Raw genomic sequence first — 26,063 nt, forward strand, 5'->3', positions numbered from 1 at the left:
CCGTAAAAATCTTTCGACTTAGAGTGCTTCTAGTCGTGTGAATTCGATTTGAAACGTAACTTTGAGCGTATATTTGCTGTTGTTGATTCGCCAATCTGATCAGTATGCTTAAGCCAGGGCACGTGAAACGGCCGAGAATTGAGTAAACAGCAGGAGAGCTCACTCCGCGACGGGGACACAAACATAACGTCGCACTGCTGCCCTGCTAAAGACGCAACTGCCCATTAAGCTATTCGGCTATTCGAGCATGACTGACAAGATCCAAACTTCCATTTGTCGTGAACCGTGTGTCTACATTCCGCAATCGTACATTCATTATGTATAGGGTGACAATTATTGAGCAATATGAAAAAACGTAAATTATTTACAAACTACGGCATGCACACAGTTCATTCAACATGTGAACGTCACTACAGATATTATGATTTAGGTTACGATATTTTCGATATGCCTGGTATCATTGGCGATGATGTGGAGCAGACGAATAGCGAAATTCTGCATGACCCGCTGAAATGGGGGAACATCGATACTGTTGATGACCTCCTGAATGCCTGTTTTCAGCTCAGAAATGGTTTGTGGGTTATTGCTGTACACCTTGTGTTTTATATAGCCTCACAATAAGGAATCGCATGTGTTCATATCCGGAGAATATGGTGGCCAATCCAGGCCCATGCCAATGACCTCTGGGTACCACAGAGCCAGAATGCGGTCCCCAGAGTGCTCTTCGAGGACATCAAACACTCTTCTGCTTTTACGGGGTCGAGCTCCGTCTTACATGAACCAAGTCATATCGAGATCAGGGTCACTTTGGATAATGAGGGTGAAATCATCTTCCAAAACCTTCACGAACCGTTTGGTAGGCACTGTGCCAACAAGGGATATCCAGCCGATTATTCCCTGACTGGGCATTGCACACCACACAGTCATCCGCTGAGGGTGAAGAGACTTTTCGATAGCAAAATGCAGATTCTTAGTCCCCCAAATGCGCCAATTTTGCTTATTGACGAATCCATCCAAATGAAAGTGGGGTTCGTTGCTAAACCAAACCATACACGCACATAATAATTACCATCACGGCCCGGAGCCAACCGTCCAGTTTGAACTTCCTAACTCAAACCGTTCGCTAGTCATGACGATTTTATTTCATGTAGTTCAATAATTGTCTCCGTATATATTCCTGTGCAAGGGAGTCATTTTAATTGAAAGTCACTTGCCCGGTATCGGTGGATAAACACACTCCTGGAAATGGAAAAAAGAACACATTGACACCGGTTTGTCAGACCCACCATACTTGCTCCGGACACTGCGAGAGGGCTGTACAAGCAATGATCACACGCACGGCACAGCGGACACACCAGGAACCGCGGTGTTGGCCGTCGAATGGCGCTAGCTGCGCAGCATTTGTGCACCGCCGCCGTCAGTGTCAGCCAGTTTGCCGTGGCATACGGAGCTCCATCGCAGTCTTTAACACTGGTAGCATGCCGCGACAGCGTGGACGTGAACCGTATGTGCAGTTGACGGACTTTGAGCGAGGGCGTATAGTGGACATGCGGGAGGCCGGGTGGACGTACCGCCGAATTGCTCAACACGTGGGGCATGAGGTCTCCACAGTACATCGATGTTGTCGCCAGTGGTCGGCGGAAGGTGCACGTGCCCGTCGACCTGGGACCGGACCGCAGCGACGCACGGATGCACGCCAAGACCGTAGGATCCTACGCAGTGCCGTAGGGGACCGCACCGCCACTTCCCAGCAAATTAGGGACACTGTTGCTCCTGGGGTATCGGCGAGGACCATTCGCAACCGTCTCCATGAAGCTGGGCTACGGTCCCACACACCGTTAGGCCGTCTTCCGCTCACGCCCCAACATCGTGCAGCCCGCCTCCAGTGGTGTCGCGACAGGCGTGAATGGAGGGACGAATGGAGACGTGTCGTCTTCAGCGATGAGAGTCGCTTCTGCCTTGGTGCCAATGATGGTCGTATGCGTGTTTGGCGCCGTGCAGGTGAGCGCCACAATCAGGACTGCATACGACCGAGGCACACAGGGCCAACACCCAGCATCATGGTGTGGGGAGCGATCTCCTACACTGGCCGTACACCACTGGTGATCGTCGAGGGGACACTGAATAGTGCACGGTACATCCAAACCGTCATCGAACCCATCGTTCTACCATTCCTAGACCGGCAAGGGAACTTGCTGTTCCAACAGGACAATGCACGTCCGCATGTATCCCGTGCCACCCAACGTGCTCTAGAAGGTGTAAGTCAACTACTCTGGCCAGCAAGATCTCCGGATCTGTCCCCCATTGAGTATGTTTGGGACTGGATGAAGCGTCGTCTCACGCGGTCTGCACGTCCAGCACGAACGCTGGTCCAACTGAGGCGCCAGGTGGAAATGGCATGGCAAGCCGTTCCACAGGACTACATCCAGCATCTCTACGATCGTCTCCATGGGAGAATAGCAGCCTGCATTGCTGCGAAAGGTGGATATACACTGTACTAGTGCCGACATTGTGCATGCTCTGTTGCCTGTGTCTATGTGCCTGTGGTTCTGTCAGTGTGATCATGTGATGTATCTGACCCCAGGAATGTGTCAATAAAGTTTCCCCTTCCTGGGACAATGAATTCACGGTGTTCTTATTTCAATTTCCAGGAGTGTATGATTTTGTAGCGCCTATGTTGGTCAGGATACAAAGTTCTTTCAGACATATGTGCATGCATGTCCGATAGAAGTTCATATCTTTCTTCTGAAGTACTCAGACACTGTGGTATCATTTTTATCCACCGACAGCAGTCATTCATGTCCAAAGAAACTTTGGACATGAATAATGCATACATATATAATGCACGAATGCGGATTGTAGACACATTGTTGACGACAAACGCAACTGGGGTCTGGCTGTGAGTCGTGCACGGATATCCTAATGGTGAGGCGAAATCCTGGTTCGATCCCGGTCTGGCACCAATTTTCACTGTCATAATTCCGTTTACAGCTGATGCTTTCCATATTCGCAAATGCGAATACATTTCACGTCTTTCTTAGTAGCTGCAGTCACCGCAGTGCCTGCTCCTTCGGATATGCATACATGCATGCATACATGCATGCATGCATGCATGCATCGTACTTCTGAACAACACAGGCACTGCAATATCGCAAAAAACGTAAACGACGCGGGCGAGAAAAGTGAATTTTATGAAGAACTAGAAAGAACAGTGGGAAGCATTGGTATCAGTAACATTAACATCATTTTGGGAAATGTATATGCCAAATTGAGACAGGAAGACGTGTGATGACGATGATGATGTTTGGTTCGTGGGGCGCTCGTCTGCGCGGTCATCAGCGACCGTACAAGGTACCAATTTTTACACTGTCCAAGTTAGCCACTGTAACGAATTACGATGATGATGAAATGATGAGGACAATACAGACACCCAGTCCTCGGGCAGAGAAAATCCCCCAACCCTGCCGGGAATCGAACCCGGGACCCCGTGATCCAGACCAGAGATAGCAACGCAAGCCACTTCTTTTTTTTTTCATTTTCTTCAGTATTGTTCGTTGTATTTTTGTCTGGGCGGACGTCACAAGACATCCGTTCAAGTTGATCGTTGATTCTTTTACTCACTTTTTTTATTACATAGGGCGAGCAGCCCTCTGACCGAACACGCTGAGCTACCGTGCTGGCTACCACTAGACCAAGAGCTGCGGACGGGAAGACATGTGCAGGCAAACTATCGGTAAAGATGGTATACTGCATCTGATGAGTTTGGCGCTAAGCCATAAACGTCTGTTGAGCTCAGTGACCTTCCCCTACAAAAGGATACACACAAGGACTTCCCTCAGGTGGTCATACGATATATCAGACCGATCGTATGTTTATAAATGAAAGGTAGAAGAAATATATGATACGTCTAACAGAGGAGCTGATGCGGACACCCATCAGTCAAAAAAATGGCTCTAAGCAGTATGGGACTTAACATCTGAGGTCATCAGTCCCCTAGACTTAGAACTGCTTAAACCTAACTAACCTAAGGACATCACACACATCCATGCCTGAGGCAGGATTCGAACCTGCGACCGCAGCAGCAGCGCGGTTCGGGACTGAAGCGTCTAGAACAGCTCGGCCACAGCTGCCGGTTACTCAGAAATCAACCAATTACAAATATAGGTGTGCTATTTCAGGAAGAAGAAGAACATGATCAACAGATAGTTTGACAAGAAGCTTAAGAATCCAGAGTTGTATTATTAGTATAGTGTCAGAGTGCATAACACATATGAAGTCCTGTCACCGAACCCAGTGACGAAAGATCAGTGGGAAGATATAAAAACTACTGTAACTGAAGCAGTAAACGAGATTCTAAAACAACAACCAAGAATAAATAGTTCAATGATACATGCGAAGCATCTGAATAGACCAAGAAGACACTAACACAAATACACGCGTTGGACAGAAATTGTGGGGAAAATCCGGACTCACTCAGTAACATAAAAAGAGAAACGAATGATTCTGAGGTTAGAGAAAAGAAAACTAATGGTTGGTTGGTTGATTTGGGGGAGGGGACCAAACAGTGAGATCATCGGTCCCATCAGATTAGGCAAGGACGAGGAAGGAATTCGACCTAGCCCTTCCTAAGGAACCATCCCGGCATTTGCCTAAAGTGATTTAGGGAAATCACGGAAAACCTAAATCAGGATGGCCGGACGCGGGTTCGAACAGTCGTCCTCCCAAATGCGAATCCACTGTGCTGACCTCGTTCTGTGGAAATTCATGACCAAGGTTATTGATGAAATTGGGAGGATAAACACAATATTTGACAGTAGGTAAATATTTCACGTGATGAAGCATGTGAGAAATAGTCAAAGAATTAAGCCGCTACTTCTAAAAATATGCTGTAAAAAAAGAAAGAATTTGGAGCAGCTACTCAACGCTGAAGATCCTGAGAATTTTTTACTAAAAGGAAGAATTTCAGACGTGGTACAGAAAGGAAAAATTGAAATGACTCAACATGACGTACAAAGAGAATAATAACGAGCCAGGAAAAGATATAATAACGGCAGAAATATTGAAAGCAGGAGAGGAAACATTTCAGAAAGAGATGTAAACTTTCGTAAGTCAGTTATGGATAAAGGAGGAATTACCCAAAGAGTGGAAGTAATCTACCACTATCCCATTGCTCAAAACGAACAGTAACAGGAATTGTGGCATCTACAGAAGTAGATCTCTGCTAAGTGTACCGCACAAGGTTCTACCGTTAACAATTTTTGAAAATCTGCGGCCATTTGCTGAAGATATTGTTGCAGAGTAACAGGCTCATTTTCGGGCAGCAAGTTCAACTGGGGATCAAATTTCAAGCATGAGACAAATTTGGGAGAATCGGTTTCTGGTAACATTTGTAGATTTCTCGAAGGCTTATGATAGTATACACAGATTAAGTACGTGCAACATCCTGAGGGAGACCTGCGGTCCAAGGAAGTTAATTAATTTGGTGAAGGAGTGTACAGCTGCGATAAAAGCCGAGATGAAATACCAGGGGAGCTGTCCAAAGAATTCACCATCTCCTCATGATGGTTTTTCAGGTGATGATATTTCACTACAGGTTTTTAATTTGTCCCAGGAGAGAGCAATTCGCGAAATGAAAAGAGAAGGTAGTGAGGTGAAGCAAAATACGTAGAAGAACACAGTTATTGGGATATACACACGACAGCGCAGCCATAGCGGAAACTGTAGTGTACTTAGTAAACAACGCCAGTAAAATTGCACTTTGAATTAATGAGGAGAAGACTGTAATGATAGAATTATTCGGAGAAACCCTTAATAACGCTCCATTACAGGTAGCAGTATAGTACATAGACAGAAGGGGAAGTTTTAAATACTTTAGCATCTGGTTCAACTGGTCTAATAACTTAAAACAAGTAATTACGCAACGTATAGTAAATGTATCTAAAACTTAAATCAGTGTGAAGCAGATAATTGCAACACAAATTATGTCAATTAATAACAGACTTAAACCTTATAATGCAGTGATAGTACCAGTACTGTTATTTGGGACAGAAAGCGTAAGCACTCCAGAAATATGAAGAGAACGTGTTGATCTTTTAACAGAAAATCGTCAGAAAGGTCTTTGAACCAATTAGTGAAGATAATACTTGGATACGTAAAAAAGACCAAGGACTGTACAAATTGACGGGACATCGAGCAGAGAATGAAAGCTAGCGCAATAATCCTGGTTGGGCGGTTTGTTAGGATATACTTTCTAGGTCAAAGTTGTGCTTACGTGAAAGCGTGATGGTTTCCGTCCAACTGGAAGATCAAGGACAGTAGCTGGCTGTTCATGAGAACTGGGTCCAGAGTGCACCACATCGCTATCCATGGGAAGAACATTGTGAAGTTAGCGCATGATCTTCAGAGTCCGTGGACTGATGTGTGAGTATGTGTATTTGCTCTACACAAATGGCACAGTGCGCTAGCGATGCCATAGCACCATAACTCGTCAAAACATATTTGTACACATGATGCTATCAGAATTTCAACATGTTACTCTTGTGTAGAAATTGTGTCCATGGCGAATTCATACAAAGTTGAATAAGTCTGCAAAGTAACTGGTGCATGATGTATGTTTACCCATCTGGAAGGCCAATTCCCTATAGGATACCTAGGGATTGTTGGGCACACCGAGGGCTGCTCAGTGATGATGTTAGATACATCATCTCTTACGCAAATCGATTCAAATTGATAGTATTCTACATGCCCAAATCCCTGAATGGAAAATGTCTAGTCTGGGAGGAGGTTAGAAGGAAGAGTTTCTGATGCTGTCTCTGGCCACATATGTCCAGAGACTAAGATACCTGAATGAGAGTACTCACCGCGCCGACGCCTTCCATTGCGTAGATGGTGGTGGTGAGGAAGACTGGTAGGGCAGTGATGGATGAGGGCAGCAGGCGGCGGTCTTCTAACGGCGGCAGGTCGACGAACATGTAGTACAAGGTGACCGCGAAGCCCGTCACGATGCACAGGTTGGCCATCATCGAGAAGGGCACCAGCGTCTTGAGGTGCCGCAGTTGGCCCTTGGCCAGCACCAAGGGAGCCAGCATGGCCGTGTAGATCCGCACGTCGAAGCGTGTCGCGTCAGACGTCGAGTGGTAGTCTCCAACCTGAGGAGGGAAACTAGTCTCACTACACACACAGGCTGAACAAACACTCGCGCACACTGACTTAACAGCGCTATTGTCTGTACAACAGCAACGCGGAAATGCTTGTAACGAAATTTAGTCTGGTGTTTATATCGGAGAAAATGGACGTGAAGGATTGACATTGTATCTGATCAAAAGTGTCCGGATACCCCAATGTAATGTGGAACTGACCACTAGATGTCACGAGAGGCGGACCTGTCAGTATATAAGGAGGCGGGGAGTGTTGTGTTGATAGTAGAGAAGCAGTAATAGCACAACAGATCGTTCAGGACAAGTCAGTGACTTTGGAAGTGTACTAGTCTTGAGTAAGAAATCCATCCGGGCCATTTCAGCCCTTCCACAGCTGCACAAGTAGACTGTCGGTGATGTGACTGATAAGTGGAAATCCAAAGGAATAACAAGAGCTGAACCAAGACCAAGGAGACCTCAGGTACAGACGGAGAGGGACCGTCGACCAATGCCGAAGGCGGGTGTAAAATGGCATGAAATCAGCAGAAGAAATCACTCGTGAGTTCCAAAGTGCTACCAACAGTCCATCTAGTACGATGAATGTGGGTATGGCGTTAAAAAATGGGGCACAATAGTCGAGCAGTTGCGCAACCCAAAGATTTCTGAAGTCACTGCAAAGTAGAGCAAAAAAGGTGTTGTAAAGAGTGACGTTACTGGACAGTGAAAGACTGCGAACGACTGATTTGGAGTGATGAATCACGCTGTACCCTGTGGCAATCCGTTGAAACAATTTGGGTTTGGTAAATGCTTTGAGAACGTAACCTGTCATCATGTGTGATACCAAGAGTGAGGTATGAAGGACATGGCTTTTGGCTATGTGGGTGTATTTATGGTGAAGGTATGGTTCCCCTGTCACGCTTAAGAAAGCACCAAATGTGGAAGGAAACCTACACATTTTATAGTATCATGCACTGTGTTGTAGACGAATAGTTCGAGAACGATGATAGTTTGTATCAGTATGACATAAAGCAGTATCTGTGAGGCAATGGTTAGTGGGAAACAACATTTCTGAAACGGACTGACCTGCCCAGAGTTCCCACCTGAACCCAGTGGGACAATTTTGAGAAGAGGTATAACGTCGATTTCGCACCAGACTCAACTGTGGCATCACTAACTTCTCTGATTTATGCTGTTGAGGAAGAATGGGCTGCGATTGCTCCACAGATATTCAGATACCCCTTTGAAAGTGTTTTCAGCAGGGTTCAAGCCGTCATAAGGGAGAAGGATCCACAAATGTCCACTAATGGGCATTTGGATAGTTTTGACTAGCAGTGTACCTTCACTGAAGACGGCTACAGTAGCGATGGTCAGGTAGAGCAGCAGGTGGAATGTAGGGTTAGGACACTCGACGTGGATAGTGTGATTCCTGATGCGATATATTTGTTGACATTTGTCACTTTTAGTCTTCACGGTACGACACCTGGCTCCTTAACGTGAATGAGAAATTACATTTGGTCTTGTACAAAATCCTTCCAACTACGTGATACTTATAAAGAAGTGAATCCACTTTTAAAATCATATTTTTTGAGTATCGACACAGGTGTCGGACGATGCGCTATCCTACTCCATGCTTTTGAGTTCATCGTCATTTGTTACTTCCCACTCCCTAGTTCCAGCTCTTCCCCACAGTAGAGAAACACCAAAAACAACCCTCTCCTAATATCAGCAAATAAAAGAAAGACATGCCTGCATCTAGAACAGCACACCGCAAGCATTGTAATACAACACTCTACTCGGTGAATACTCTGGACCGTGTTGTTGGGCCGAATTGAATCTAGGTACTTCTTGTCCACATGTTTACAGTGTTCCCAAACCACCGTTTTTTGGATATCCCTTTTCAGCTGGAAACATGTACGCGCAGAAATTTCGTCTCAGTCATTTTTGTACTGCTGTTGCGCAAGGAATGCCGGCCGCGGTGGTCTCACGGTTCTAGGCGCTCGGTACGGAACCGTGCGACTGCTACGGTCGCAGGTTCGAATCCTGCCTCGGGCATGGATGTGTGTGATGTCCTTAGGTTAGTTAGGTTTAAGTAGTTCTAAGTTCTAGGGGACTGATGACCACAGATGTTAAGTCCCATAGTGCTCAGAGCCATTTTTTGCGCAAGGAATCTCTTTCTGATGTCGGAGGACGCGAAAGTCATCGCCATGAATCAACAGGATTTCGATTCTGTATCGTTCGTGAGCCATCTCATCAGTTTTACTATGAGGAGTTCTCATGCTTGGAGCACAGGGTGAGAATACATTTGTCTCCTCCTATCTGTTTTAGAGCTCCCTCTTACTCCATCTACCTCTTTCACTCCACCCCCCTTCCCCACCTATCTGCTTTCCCCCACCACCAATATCAGTCCACTTCTAAGGCTTTCTTGGGTCTATTTGCGTTCTCATTTGGTGCCTTTGTGTGTCTCTTCCTATCTTTCTGTTTTTTTGAGTTTCTTGCTTTTCTCCCTCAATCCCTCTCATCTTTTCTTTCCCCCCTACTTCTCACCAATTTTCTTTCTGTTTATACCCTCACTGTACCTTTATCTCTCAATCTGAGCAAGTGTGTGTGTGTGTGTGTGTGTGTGTGTGTGTGTGTGTGTGTGTTTGTGTTCGTGTGTGTGTTAGAGAGAGAAAAAGAGAGAGGGAGAGATCCCATTCACATACGTGATTTTTGAAGAAAACACAATATCATCGGTTCATAACCAGAGGTAGTAAGTATTGCTTTATCACATACAGATCGATCGAAACTCTTTGTCTCACTGAAATGTGAAGGCGTGAGAGCAAAAATGGATCAAGTACAAAAAATTGATAATCGGTGTAACAAGATATTTGGGTTCAAATATCAATAATTCTTCAGAGTAATTGCGAACGCCATGCTTAGGGCAATATTCAATCTACAGGTCTTAGTAGTTCCTTGATGTTCTGAGACAATAGCGCGTCCGGACTGAGGTATTGCTAATCACGTCATGTTAAAAAGCACATTACAGAAACTTTGTAGGGAAACCACACATGCAATTAAATGCGTATCGCCACATTTGATTTTCGGAACGTTTTGCTTTTCCCTAAACTATCTGCATGTACAACATACTACGAAAGAAATATTTAGGTATACAATGTTGGGCGGTCTAAGGCGCTGCAGCCATGGACTGTGCGGCTGGTCCCGGCAGCGGTTGGAGTCCTCCCTGGGGCATGGGTGTGTGTGTTTGTCGTTAGGATAATATAGGTTAAGTAGTGTGTCAGCTTAGGGACTGATGACCTTAGCAGTTAAGTCCCATAAGATTTCACACACATTTGAACATTTGAACATACAATGTTGGCATTTATTGCGTCATTCAATCCACCGCCTTACGTATGATGAAACAGAAGGAGGTACAGATTCTTAAGAAATAGCCATCTGTGTCAGAACACATTGAAAATGTACGAATTTAGCCACAAACGTATCACTCTTTACTCATATGTGTATTCTGAACAGACTCAAAACGTTAACATGGCTCTGACCGTGCTAAAACCAGTCAATGATGCAGAAATTCAGATGAATGACTGACCACAAATTTATGATATTGAGCCATTCATTTTTACCGGATAATACTGACTTCGGTCTAATAGATGAAACTCCAAGTAAGATGCATTCTAGCTATGGCAGGGAGGACTGATTCATTACTGTAAAATCCGCAAAACGCAAACCCCCAAAATCTGAAGTCAGTATAATGGAAAGAGAAAACTTTATAAATGAAAAATCATTAGAACAGCAGATTACAAACAGGAAACAAACTGTTGGTGATCATGGAGTACACTGGTTAAAAATTCGATGGATAAGGTACTAAAAGGCATGTCTTTTAAAATGCGGTTCAAACTCACTCTAAGTGGTTTGGTGGAATTCAATGTGATACATTTATGAAGATGAAAAAAGGAAATACACTAAACTCAATAGTCAGTGTTGGTCAGTAACAGCTATCCAAGTTACAAAGCAAAAGACGGAGGACATGATCGATTCACTAAACTTCGTTTTATCACTACACCATGCATAGTACAACAGTCTTCTAATTGCAGAGACTGCTACAAGAAGAAGATCGTAAAACGTCTATCAAGATATTCATGAAGACAATGATTCAGTAAGTCGGTATGAAATCGTGTTTACTTGAAGAATAAGGAGATGAAGAACAAGAACAAGAAGCAATATTATCTGAACTGGCTTGTAGGTTTGCAGTTTGGATAATTAATTAGAAGTAAAAGTAATTTATTAGGATATATAAAAAAGGGAAAGAACCAGAGATGTAGGTCTAATTATACTTGAAGTCAGAAGTCAAATTTTTTCAGTGCACTAGTGAACCATGTCCAGTAACTTGTGATATAAATTGTAAAATCAAGTTTTATATTAACGAAAAGCTGTGTCCTGGGTCAGCATGTGTATATTCTTTTTCACTGTAAAAAATTAATGCAATGTTACTTATAATCCGTCTTGATTGCAAAATGTTTATTCATATGACCGGTTTCGGTTCTTCTAGAACCATCTTCAGATCTGTAACGATAATGATACTATTATTGTTACAGATCTGAAGATGGTTCTAGAAGAACCGAAACCGGTCATATGAATAAACATTTTGCAATCAAGTCGGATTATAAGCAACATTGTAAAATTACTGATTGCGACTATCCTGTCAGACATTATGTCTGTTTTTGCAAAAATTAATGCATAATTCTTCATCTGCAATTAAATATATTACTTTAACTTCGTACCAGTTTTTATCGAAAGAGTAAAATAATGACGACAGGAACCTGTGACTTTGATCAAAGTTCTTCATACTAACAGCACAGAGGTTACAGTGCAGAATTCTTGCCACCTTAGAGATCAATGTCGCCGATGTTTTCTACTGATCTTCAAATGTAGGTTCCCTGTTTGACTGAATGGGAACTGTTGAAAGGCGTGACGTGATCCAACCACTACCGTAGTACCGCACAGTGTCATGTAGAGCTGCTCTAAATATTACGTCCGCTGCACCTGTAATACGTCTGTGGGTGAAATGGCAGCAAGACACAATTGTTCTTCAGTGCAAGCGGCAGCTGACCTGCTTGAGTGTGGCGGCGATGAAGATGATGTAGATGGTGATGCTGCTGTAGTAGGTGGCGAACAGGCCGGCGCTCACGAACCAGCTGCGGAAGAGGAGAGCACCAGTCAGTCTCTGTACAATTCCTCCACTTTGCTGTCCGTCTACAGATAATCCGTGTTGAAAACAAACATTTTAGAACAAATGCGCTATAAACGTTCCCTGTCCGCCGTTTATTACAGACCTGGTCAGCGAATGCTGTTAACTAACGACAAGTTAACTTCGTTGCATTCTCGTGGTTTATATTTTCGCCACTAATTATGAGGTCTAACGTGCCAGTAAGATCACAAAAAAGATTCATTCTCTCAGAAAATTTGATAAATGAAACCCAACCACATACATACTATCCACTCAGAAATTCATCTATGCAAAAGAAACTGTTGAGAAGAAATTATTTCAGTTTATTTTTAAGACGTTAATTGTCTGACAGCATCTCTAATTCAAAAGAGGAGTAGTATTTATGAGAGACGTCCGCCGTACAACGGCGCTGAACTGTATATAGCTTTTATAAGCTCTCGGCACGAGTGATGGAAGCCACCTCCTATGAGCGTTAAACATGGTCTAAAGGGTCCCATTAATTAACACCCATATGGCGTCCCAGATACCACATCTGGCATAGATCCCAATGTTGACATCAGTTGCGACACAGCTGATGTAGGCGGCCTTTGGATACTTCGTTAGTAACATTCTCTTAAAGATACGATACGATGCTCTCAACCTCTACACCACTTATCAACGTTCGTGCACGCACGGCATCTCTTTATATCAACACCATGCTCAAGATGAGGACCCATCGTCGACATAGTTTCACTGGTTTCCTCATTGACGAATTGGTGCCTCTGCTCCGCCTGTCCCCTACTGCATAGGCCCACATTGCGCCTGCGTTCTCACACATCAAAATATTCTGCCTCGGTTATAGCTCTGTGCACACAAATATCCCCCGCACCAGGGCGCTTAAGACGTGTGATGTGTACGGCCTGCTGATAAGGAATCATACTGGGGATGTGCTTGAGAAACGCCACTCAGGAATCCCGTGGGCTCAGACGTGGCAAGTGATTCACCAAATATATTTCGGGATAGAGACAAGAGCCATCTGGTATTTCATGGTTAAAAAGAAATTTCGTATAAGACGTAGACTGCACGACATTGCTCTAGCTGAATCCTTAGTGTATATGAGGTGTCATGCGACCAACATGGATGAACATTGCCTGCTGTGCGGTTGTGTGCCCTCTAATGTGGAAGATACTTACTTCCTAAAAATGACGTTGCACACGATAGAGCCCAGAACACTCCTTTGCCCGACTAATGCCCACTTTCTCCAATCAAAGACATATGTGATGAATTGCATCAAAGGATGTTCTATGTACTATACTTTTCGAGACGTTCTCAAAAATGTGCCCGACTTTTGGACGTTCCTATAGAAAAGACATGTTGAACGGCAGTTCTCTTCCGGATATCGTTGTCAAACTTTTTTGCACACTCAATCAGATGCGACCATCTTGATGCTGTAAACAGAACTTGGATTCATCCGAAAAAATGACGTTTTGCCATTCGTGCACCCAGGTTCGTCGTTGAGTACACCATCGCAGGCGCTCCTGTCTGCGATGCAGCGTCAAGGATAACCGCAGCCACGGTCTCCGAGCTGATAGTTCATGCTGCTACAAACGTCGTCGAACTGTTCGTGCAGATGGTTGTTGTCTTGCAAGCGTCCCCATGTCCCCATCTGTTGACTCAGGGATCGAGACGTGGCTGCACGATCCGTTACAGCCATGCGGATAAGATGCCTGTCGTCTCGACTGCTAGTGATACGTGGCCGTTGGGATCCAGCACAGCGTTCCCTATTACCCTCCTGAACCCACCGATTCCATATTCTGCTAACAGTCATGGGATCTCGACCAACGCGAGCAGCAATGTAGCGATACGATAAACCGCAATCCGATAGGCTACAATCCGACCTTTATCAAAGTCGGAAACGTGATGGTACGCATTTCTCCTCCTTACGCGAGGCATCACAACAACGTTTGACCAGGCAACGCCGGTCATCTGCTGTTTGTGTATGAGAAATCGGTTGCGAACTTTCCTCATGTCAGCAGGTTGTAGGTGTCGCCACAGACGCCAACCGTGTTGAATGCTCTGAAAAGCTAATTATTTGCATATCACAGCATCTCCTTCTTGTCGTTTAAATTTCGCGTCTGTAGCACGTCATCTTCGTGGTGTAGCAATCTTAATGGCCAGTAGTGTAGCTGCGGTTGTGTTGTGAAGGAGTACGATGCAGTGTTCCTTTGGACATGGTTGCATGTGCGATGCGCAAGAGGCCGACGTTCTTGACAACGATCAACACTGTTGACAGTCCTCGGACGATTCAACTCTTCTCCAAAAACATTGTGAGGCTGTAATCCCACTGAACGCGATCTGATTCTTTAAGAACGCAGTGCGACCGTAGTTTTTGCTCTGGTATACAGATTGGAACAACTGAGGGCCGTTCAGAGCCATTCGATGACATTTAAAAGTGTTCCCCGAAGCAGGAAAGAATGTCTATACTTTTTCATTCCTCTTTCATGCCTCCTGCAGCTTGATCACAGAGAAGTACCACATTAACATGTGCGCGAATAACACAGCAAAGGGTCCTCGAAGACAACCCAGTTAGGTAATACCCTTGGCGCCACCCACGTGATTTTTGAGCAGGTTGAAAGTAGGCTGTTTAGGTTTTCTTATTGGTAACGCCACGTAGCGCTGTGTATGATAATCACTGGCTGTGCTGTGTGCAGTCTGTGGCTAGTTTGCATTGTTGTCTGCCATTGTAGTGTTGGGCAGCTGGATGTTAACAACGCGTAGCGTTGCGCAGTTGCAGGTGAGCCGCCAGCAGTGGTGGCTGTGGGGAAGTGAGATGGCGGATTTTTGAGATCGGGTGATCTGGACGTGTGTCCATCAGAAACAGTACATTTGTAAGAATGGATGTCATGAACTGCTATATATATTATGACTTCTGGACACTAGTAAGGTAAATACATTGTTTGATCTCTATCAAAATCTTTCATTTGCTAACTATGCCTATCAGTAGTTAGTGCCATCAGTAGTTTAAATCTTTTATTTAGCTGGCAGTAGTGGCGCTCGCTGTATTGCAGTAGTTGGAGTAACGAAGATTTTTGTGAGGTAAATGATTTGTGAAAGGTATAAGTTAATGTTAGTCAGGGCCATTCTTTTGTAGGGATTATTGAAAGTCAGATTCCGTTGCGTTAAAAATATTGTGTGTCAGTTTAAACACAGTCATAATTTTTCTAAGGGGACGTTTCATGTTAAAAATGCGCGTGTGAGACACTTCGAAATCCATTCACCTGAGTAGTGCCGCAACCCCACGAAAGGGCTGTCGAAGGGGTCGTCTGGCCTCAGGCGCTATAACACCCGCAAGGCTGCCACCTTCCACGAAAAAAAGAAGTTATTTATAGTAACTTACAGAAGATAGGTCACGTCTGTGGGAGGAACGTGTAATATCAGCTGGTGCTCCTAAGCCCCAGGTGGAGGGATAAGTATTGTTCCCAAACATTTTAAATCATCCTGCTGTGCTGTTATTACGACATAAGCACAACACGGATATCTTAAATTAGATGAAGGGAATAAACGAAAAACAAGAAAAGTAAATACTGCTTGAAAAACTTCATTTCGAGCATTCTCCATCACTACCATTTACCAGACGTCTACACAGTAGCAGGACAGTTTTAAAATCTGATTTTCGCAAAGCAAGATATCAGCGAGAAGTTATAACAACTTAAAGTGATACAGAAAAACAGATTAATAGTGCTAAAACATGTCTCCATGCAGTAAAATAATTGGCTGCCAATGGCATCAGGTTTGCTTCAGGTAAAAGATGAGCTTCCCAGTATAATCCATTTTATCAGATGCTTCACGGCTTTCCATCGATTTCTAAGCGTATAAGTTCGTAATGTATAACACTTTATAACAAACTCTCAGATATAACGGTTTCAGATTGTTGCATTTCATCAGAGGATTAAACTTATGATCAGAAATGCCTTTAATACGTAATTCCTTACATAAAACAATTGTTGTAGTCCAAGACTGATGTATGTCATTTTCTCAGGAATAATGCCGCCATATAATGGATCCATGTCGAAAGTTACTACTGTAATATATAGTCTGACTTTTGAAACTGCTCAATAAAATTCACAATTTAGTAAGAATCCAGTAGAGAAGAATGTTTTAGCTTCTGAAACATGAGCTGTATCAAAATTGACAAATATCCTTGAACCTCAGTTCACGAAAATAGCGTTTCGGCATCCTGATTGTGTCAATAGGGCACGATTTCTACATCAACGGGAAACAAAGTACTCCTTAACGCCGAGGGAAAAATTGTTCAACAAACGATACAGCCAACTGCTGTTTATTGGAAATGGGGCACACGTTTGCAATTTTTTCTGATAGAGTAACCAATCGGCAGTTATATGAATCTAAGAGCATGAAACGGACGAAATGGTTGAAAAGGAAGTGAACAGGTTGAAGCCTGTCCCCGAAGTTATTCAGTCTGTACACTGAACAAGCCGTAAAAGAAATAAAAGAAAAAATTAGGGTAGGAATTAAAGTTCAGGGAGGAGAATTAAAAACTGAAGTTCGCCGATGACATTGCAATTCTGTCAGAGACGGCAGCTGAACGGAATGGACAGCGTCTTGAAAGAAGGATATAAGATGAAAGTCAACAAAAGCAAAACGACGATAATGAGATGTAATCGAATAAAATAAGGTGATGCTAAGGGAATCAGCTTAGGAAATGAGACATTTAATGTACTAGACGAGTTTTGTTATTTGGGGCCGGGCGGTGTGGATGAGCGGTTCTAGGCGCTACAGTCTGGAACTGCGCGACCGCTAAGGTCGCAGGTTCGAATCCTGCCTCGGCATGAATGTGTGTGATGTCCTTAGGTTAGTTAGGTTTAAATAGTTCTAAGTTCTAGGGAACTGATGACCTCAGATGTTGAGTCCCATAGTGCTCAGAGCCATTTGATTTGTTATTTGGGTAGCAAAATACCTGATAATGATCGATGTAGAGTGGTTATAAAATGTAGACTGGCAATGGCAGGAAAAGCGTTTCTGTAGAAGAGACATTTGTTAACATCGAATATAGGTTTAAGTGTAAGGAAGTCTTTCTGAAAGTATTTGCTTGGAGTGTAGCCACGTATGGAAGTGAGACACGGACGATAGACAAGAAGAGACAAGATGTAGACAAGAAGAGAATAGAAGCTTTTGAAATGGGTGCTACAGAAGAATGTTGAAGATTAGATGGGTCAATCACGTAACTAACTTGGAGGCACTGAACGGAATTGAGGGGATAAGAAATTTGTGGTACAACTTGACCAAAAGAAGGGATCGGTTGATAGGACACATTCTGAGGCACCAAGGGATCACTAACTTAGTATTGGAGGAAAGTTTGGGGGGAGATAAAGAGATGAATACAGTAAGCAGATTCAGAAAGATGCAGGTTGCAGTAGTTACTCGGAGGTGAAGAGGCTTGCACAGGATACAGTAGCATGAAGACCACAAAAAAAAAAAAAAAATACGCGGTGAAAACATCCACAAAGGTTGAATACTGTCAGACCTGTGTTTCGTGGTGTTACACTTTTGATTTCTATCACAAATATAGAGAAATTAAGGAACTGGATATTATATTAATCATTCGTGATGGTGTCCCTATTAAAGGTATCTGAAATAAAAAACAAACTCTTATTTGGTTTGGAGTAATTAAGAATATAAATTCTTAGTGAATAGAATTTAGCTACGTTTCAACTTACACTGCCTGATAAAAAAATATTAAACTCCCAGAAGACATTGCTCAATGTCAAGGTAACAGCTACACACCATCGATGGATATGTAAGCGTTTAGAGTTACACTTATCTGTGACAGGTAGAACAGCCACCAGTGTGAATCAATGTTGTTAACAGGCCTGGTGGGGAGTAAACGGGCGTGATCAGTGTCAGATGTTGAATGGTCATCGTGAAATCACGGAGATGCCACGTACTCGTATGAGTCAGCGTTATCAGCACCTGACAGGATTTGAAAATATTCACATCGCTGGGCTCCGTTTGGTCAGCTGGTGCATTCGATCAATTCCCACATTAATGGGGCATTGGGACGTGCTGGAGGTCCGGTGTTGGACTGCATGGGGACGTGAGGGCAGACACACTCTACGTCAACTCTTCGTCAAGGTCTTTGTAGACCACTCCTGACCACCACAAGGGAGGATCGCTATGTTGTAGATCAAGCACTTCGCAACCCCTTCACGTTTTCGCTGAGCCGTGTCAGCTTTTACCAAAGTTGTGCGTGGTTATGCTCTTCGACTGTTACCCAGCAATAGCTTCTTTGGTGGCGCCCGAGAAGACGTACACAGCGACTTCCAAGACTTTTACTGACGTTCCAGGCTGGCGTGGTGGAGTTTTGCCAGGCAGTCAAGAAGGAAGGGTGCAGCCAACAACAAGAGCGCGGACTCCACTCTGAATGGATGAAGCTGGGTGGGCGCCTCCAGAGCAGATCGTGGCCGGTTGCACGATGGCATCTGCGCATATGCGAGCATACCGACAGGAGGCGAAGGGAACAGCTATAGACGGAGCGAAGGGATCGTCAGGTCGCGGGCCACTGCCAAAGAAAGATTGGTGTACCAGTTGTTACTCGGGACAGCCCCTGTTCAGTCAAAATGAACTAAACTTCGCCGGTCTGTGTGGCAGAGCGGTTCTAGGCGCTTCAGTCTGGAAAAGCGCGACCGCTACGGTCGCATTTTCGAATCCTGCCTCGGGCATGGATGTTTGTGATGTCCTTAGGTTAGTTCGGTTTAAGTAGTTCTAAGTTCTAGGGGACTGATGACCTCAGATGTTAAGTCCCATGGTGCTCAGAGCCATTTGAACAATTTGAACTAAACTTGGTGAGCACGTTTCAGAACATTGACTGTTTCTGAGCTCTTGTGCCGGCAGCAGACTTAAACACACAATTCACTGTATTTAGTGTTTTCTACCGGACTCCTCTCTCCAACGAATGACAGTTTCTTTTTTTCCTTGTTGCTTATTACTGGTTAAGACAGACTTGAAAAGACTTCATTATTTATTTGTTTCATGTTAATCTGTTTGTTGTTGTTGTGATCTTCAGTCCAGAGACTGGTTTGATACAGCTCTCCATGCTAGTCTATCCTGTGCACGCCTCTTCGTCTCCGAGTAACTACTGCAACCTACATCCTTCTCAATCTGCTAACTGCATTCATATCTTGGTCTGCGTCTACGATTTTTAACCCCCCCCCCCCCTCCCCCATGCTTCCCTCCATCACTAAATTGGTGATCCCGTGATGCAACTGGACGTGTCCTACCAACAGATCCCTTCTTCTAGTCAAGTTGTGCCACAAATTCCTCTTCTCCCCTATTTTATTCAGTACCTCATTAGTTACGTGACCTACATATCTAATCATCAGCATTCTTCTGTGGCACCACATCTCAAAATCTTTTATTCTTTTCTTGTCTATCCTGTTTATCGTCAATGTTTCACTTCCATACACGGCTTCACTCAATACAAATACTTTCAGAAACGACTTCCTGACACTTAAACCTATATTCGATGTAAACTAATTACTTTTCTCCTTAAATGCTTTTCTTGCCTTCGCCATTCTACATTTTATATCCTTCCCGTTAAACTATTTACGCCCATTAATTTGTTTTTGTCATTGGTTTTTGTCAAGTTTTTTGCCTTAGGTTTAAACTTGTCATTTATTACTTTGAGTACCAGGCTGGATGAAGAGAAAATATTTGAGTGACACTGCTGGTCTAATCTTGCTCACTGAGTATGTCCTGTTTTAAGATTTTTATTATGTGAATATTGTAAGTCGTCCTAATGGATTCTGTAACTTTCCTTGATTTTTTTAATTGGGCTCCCGTTAACAGTACTGCTTCTTGCATGTTTCAACTCAGCTTTATTATACTTGCGTTATATTTACCAGGACTTGGTTCAAATGGTTCAAATGGCTCTGAGCACTAAGGGACTTAACTCCTGAGGTCATCAGTCCCCTAGAACTTAGAACTACTTAAACCTAACTAACCTAAGGACATCACACACATCCATGCCCGAGGCAGGATTCGAACCTGCGACCGTAGCGGTCGCGCGGTTCCAGACTGTAGCGCAGAAACGCTCGGCCATCCCGGCCGGCTACCAGGACTTGATTTATTTTTATTTTTAATTTAATTTTTTTTCTTGGGTGGGGGGGGGGGGTCATCAGGGGCTTGATGTAGTCCGCCACAGATTCCTCTCCTGTGACAAACTATCAATCTAAGTCCTCAATTTTTTGCTAGATGTGTCGCAATTTGTGTCTTCCTCTGTTGCTTGCACCCTCCACAACTCCCTCTAGTACCATGAAAGTTATTCCCTAACGTCTTAAAACCTGTCCCATCATCTTGTCCCTTCTTCTTGTGAGTGTTTTCCACATACTCCTTACCTCGCCGATTCTGCGGAGAACCTCCTCATCCCTTATCTTAAGAATCAACCTAATTTTCAACATTCTTCTGTATCACCACATCTCAAATGCTTAGATTTTCTTCTGCTCCCGTTTTCTCACAGTCCATGCCTCATGCCTCAATGCTGTGCTACAATTATACTTTCTCAGAAATTCTTCCTCAAGTTAAGGCTAATGTTTGATTGCTAACAAACTTCTCTTGGTCAGGAATGGCTTTTTTCCCAGTTATAGTCTGCTTTTTATGTCCTCTTTGCTCCGTCCTTTATGTGTTATTTCGCTCCCTAGGTAGCAGATTCCTTAATTTCGTCTTCTTCGTCATCACTAACCCCGATGTTAAATTCCTCACTGTTCTCATGTCTGCTGCTTCTCATCACTTTCGTCTTTCTTCAGTAAACTCTTACTCCAAATTCTGTACACATTATACTACTTATTCCGTCCAACAGACCTCGTAATCCTTCTTCGCTTTCACTGACGATGCCAATGTCATTACCGAATCTTATCATTGATATTCTTTCACTTCGAATTTTAATTCCACTTTTGAACCATCATTTTATTTCGCCATTGCTTCTTTGATGTGTAGACTGAACAATAGGAGCGAACGACTACAAACCTATCTTACACCTTTTTTAATCTTGCAATTTGTTCTTCATCTTCCACTCTTGTTGTTCCCCTTTACTTCTTGTTCAAAATGTGTGTGAATTGCTGTGGGACCAAACTGCTTAGGCCATAGGTTCTTAGACTTACACACTACTTAAACTAACTTATTCTAGGAACAACACACACACCCATGCCCAAGTGAGGACTCGAACCTCCGGCGGGAGGCACCACGCAGTCCGTGAAGGATGCCTCAAACCGCGCGGCCATTCCGCGCGGCTTTTGCTTCTTGTACAACTTGTTTATTACCCGTGTCTCCCTATAACTTACCCCAATTTTTCTCAGAATTTCGAACACCTTGCACCATTTTACATAGTCGAACTCTTCTTCCAGGTCGACAAATCCTGTGAACATGTCTTGACCTTTCTTTAGTCCTGTTTCCATTACCCACCGTAACGTCAGAATGGCCTCTCTGGTACCTTTACCTTTCCTAACCCAAAGCTGATCGTCATCGAACAGGTCCTTAGTTTCCTTTTCCATTCTCCTATAGATTGTTCTTGTCAGCAACTTGGACGCATGAGCTGTTATTGTGATGGTGCGATAAACCTCGCATTTGTCAGCTCTTGCAGTCTTCGGAAGTGCGTGGATGATATTTTTCAGAAAGTATGATGCTGCATTGCCAGTCTCATATATTCTAAACATCAACGATAATAATTGTTTTCATGCTATTTCCCCCAATGATCTTAGAAATTCCGATGGAACGTTATCCATCCCTTCTGCCTTATTTGATTTTAAGTCTCTCAGAGCTCTACTAAATTCTGATTCTAATACTTGATGACTTTTCTCTTCCCTATTCTTCTTCGATCATGTCATCAGATGAGGTCTCCTCCGCTTGAAAACTCACAATGTACACTATTCTCTTATCTATCCGATGTCTCCTCTACATTTAACACTGGATTTCACATTGCACTCTTGATGTCACCGCTCTAATTTTAAATTTCATTGAAAATTGTTTTGACTTTTCTGTGTGCTCAATCAGTCCTTCCTATAATCACCTTTTTTATCGATTTCTTTACATTTTTCATGTAGCCATGTCGCCTTAGATTCCCTGCAGTTCCTGTTTATTTCATTCCGAAGTGACTTGTATTTCCGTATTCCTGAATTTCCCTGAACATTTTTATACTTCCTTCCTTCGACAATCAACTGAAGTATTTCTTCTGTTACCCACGGTTCCTTCGTAGTTAACTTCGTTGTACCTACGTTTTTCTCTCCAACTTGTGTGATTGCCCTTTTTAGAGAAATCTATTTCTCTTCAATTGAACTGCCTACTGAATTATTCATTATTGCAGTAGCTATACCCTTAGAGAAGTTCAAGGGTGTCTCTTCATTCTTTAGTACTTTTGTATCTCATTTCTTTACCTATTGATTCTTCCTGACTAACTTCTTAAACTTCAGCCTACTCTTCATCACTACTACATTGTGATCTGAGTCTACATCTGCTCCTGGGTTCGCCTTACAATCCAGTATCTGATTTCGGAATTTCTGCCAGACCCAGATGTAATCTAACTGAAATCTTCCTGTCTCTGCCGGCCTTTTGTAAGTGCACGTCCTCCTGTTGTGATTGTTGAACAGAGTATTAGCTATTACTATTTGAAATCACTCAATCAGCCTTTTTCCTCTCTCATTCCTCGTCCCAAACCATATTCTTCTGTAACATTTTCTTCTACTCCTTGCACTACAACTGCATTCCAGTCCCTCATGACTATTAGATTTTCGTACTCCTTTACGTACTGAATTACCCGTTCAGTATCCTCGTATACTTATTCTATGCTTGCGATGTCGGCATATATACCTGAACTATTGTTTTCAGTGAGAGTTTGCTATCGATTCTGATGAGAACAACCCTGTCATTGAACTGTTCCCAGTAACGCACTCTCATACATACGTACATACATACATTAATCCTTGCTCCTTAGATCATGGATACAACATTTCTTAATGATGTGGAACCTGTCACTTTAACATAATTTTTCTTTGCACAAAAAAGTAATTTTTTTTTTTTTTTTTTTTTTTTTTTTTTTACAGTTACTACTTCATATCTAAGAATTCACCTACTGACTAGAATGAGTTGTCATTCAGAAATACTTTTAATTGCTTTTAAATGTTGGTTGGCTATCTGTCAGACTTTTAATACTATTTGGCAAATGACCAAAGATACTTGTGGCAGCGTAAATCACCCCTTTCTGTGCCAAAGTGAAATTTATTACAGAATAGCGAAGATCATCCATTCTTCTAGTGTTGTAGCTTTGCACCTCGCTGTTATTTTTGAAGTGGGATGGGTTATTAATGACAAAATTCACAAGTGAATATATGTATTGCGAAGATACTATGAATATCGCGAGTTCCTTAAATAAATGTCTGCAAGGTGATATTGGGCTGGCTTCAGTTATTAATCTGATTACACGCTTTTGTGCAATGTCCTATTCATAACGAATCCTAGCTCCGTTAAACCGTTTTCTGCTGATGCTGATATTACTCTAGTCGTCTTATCAGCTTTCCTTGTCTTCTTTCCTTTTCACGTCACTGACGCTTACATCTAGATTGAGACTTTGCGTTTCCCTTTTCAGATTTTCAAACTTCCAAACCACATTCAAACTTCTGACATTCCACGCCCCGACACGTAGAATGTTACCCTGTCGCTAGTAATTCAATCTTTTTCTCACGGTCACCTCCTCCTTGGCAGTCCATTCCCAGATATCCGTATGGGGGAGTAGTCCGGAATCTTTGGCCAATGGAGAGATCACCAGGACACTTTTTAAATTACAGACCACATGTACTATGGACACACGTCATGTGTCTTTAATGCATTGTGTTCTGCATCCTCATGTCGTTGATCAGAGTTGATTCTTCAACATTTTGTGGACGCTTTCCCACCCCATTGGCTTCCGGGCCCTCTTTGGCAGGGCTGTTGGCAGAATGAGGCTGACCTCTTTTGCCGGAAGTCTTCGGCCCCCACTGCTGATGAATTTTATTCAAAATTTAAGCAGCTGAGGCATTCGAACGCGGAACCGAGGTCGTTTTGATTACCAAAAACACACGCTATCCCTAAACAAACGGGTTGATTTGTCATTGCGGAGTAAATAACTGTTGCCATAGGATGCAACCACTGTTATTTTAAATTATTCTTATGTGTGGCGTTTGTACACCACTGCCCATTAAAATTGCTACACTACGAAGATGATGTGCTACAGACGTGGAATTTAACCGGCAGGAAGAAGATGCTGTGATATGCAAATGATAAGCTTTTCATAGCATTCACACAAGGTTGGAGCCGGTGGCACACATACGACGTGCTGACATGAGGAAAGTTTCCAACCGATTTCTCATACACAGACAGCAGTTGATGTGCGTTGCCTGGTGACACGTTGTGATGCCTCGTGTAAGGAGGAGAAATGCGTACCATAACGTTTTCGACATTGATAAAGGTCGGATTGTAGCCTATCGCGATTGCGGTTTATCGTATCGCGATATAGCTGCTCGCGTTGGTCGAGATCCAATGAGTGTTAGCAGAATATGGAATCGGTGGGTTCAGGAGAGTAATACGGAACGCCGTGCTGGATCCCAACGGCCTCGTATCACTATCAGTCGAGATGACAGGCACCTTATCCGTATGCCTGTAACGGATCGTGCAGCCACGTCCCGATCCCTGAGTCAACAGATGGGGACGTTTCCAAGACAACAACCATCTGCACGAAAAGTTCGATGTTGTTTGCAGCAGCATGGACTATCAGCTCGGAGATTACCCTGGACGCTGCATCACAGACAGGGGCGCCTGCGATGGTGTACTCAACGACGAACCTGGATGCACGAATAGCAAAACGTCATTTTTTCGGATGAATGCAGGTTCTGTTTACAGCATCATGATGGTAGCATCCGTGTTTGGTGACATCGCGGTGAACGCAAATTGGAAGCGTGTTTTCGTCATCGCCATACTGGGGTATCAACCAGCGTGATTGTATGGGGTGCCATTGGTTATACGTCTCGGTCACCTCTTGTTCGCATTGACGACACTTTGAACAGTGGACGTTACATTTCAGATGTGTTACGACCAGTGGCTCTACCCCTTATTCGATCCCAGCGAAATCCTACATTTCAACAGGATAATGCACGACCGTGTGTTGCAGGTGCCGTACGGGCCTTTCTGGATACAGAAAATGTTCGACTGCTGCCCTGGCCAGCACATTCTCCAAATCTCTCACCAACTGAAAACGTCTGGTCAATGGTGGCCGAGCAACTGGATCGTTACAATACGCCAGTCACTACTTTTGATGAGATGTGGTATCGTGTTGAAGCTGCATGGGCAGCTATACCTGTACACGCCATCAAAGCTCTGTTTGACTCAATGCCCAGGCGTATCAAGGCCGTTATTACGGCTAGTGGTGGTTGTCCTGGGTACTGATTTCTCAGGATCTATGCACCCAAAATGCGTGAAAACGTAATCACTTCTCAGTTCTAGTATAATATATTTCTCCAATGAATACCCGATATCATCTGCATTTCTTCTTGGCGTAGCGATTTTAATGGCCAGTAGTGCAACATCGGCGCTCTGGTGATACTCTGGTATGGAGTGAACTGCCACATGCGGTTCGAATGTGACGTATTTTTGGTGACAGCTGAGGTGTAGCTCTTGCCCAGTTTGAC

At 43.6% G+C, this 26,063-nt stretch overlaps 1 protein-coding gene across 1 annotated transcript in view; it reads right to left on the bottom strand.

Annotated features, from left to right (window-relative positions):
• Window positions 1-26,063, bottom strand: part of LOC126474311 (proton-coupled amino acid transporter-like protein CG1139) — a 70,226-nt gene that overhangs the window by 20,661 nt on the left and 23,502 nt on the right. Inside the window, exons 5-6 of the mRNA XM_050101777.1 lie at window positions 12,241-12,325; window positions 6,861-7,148 (exon numbers count right to left, since the gene is read on the bottom strand). Of these exons, the coding sequence (XP_049957734.1) occupies window positions 6,861-7,148; window positions 12,241-12,325 (373 nt within the window). The remainder of the gene's footprint in view (window positions 1-6,860; window positions 7,149-12,240; window positions 12,326-26,063) is intronic.

The sequence above is a fragment of the Schistocerca serialis genome, chromosome 4 (genome assembly GCF_023864345.2).
Source record: "Schistocerca serialis cubense isolate TAMUIC-IGC-003099 chromosome 4, iqSchSeri2.2, whole genome shotgun sequence".
Lineage (NCBI taxonomy): Eukaryota > Metazoa > Arthropoda > Insecta > Orthoptera > Acrididae > Schistocerca > Schistocerca serialis.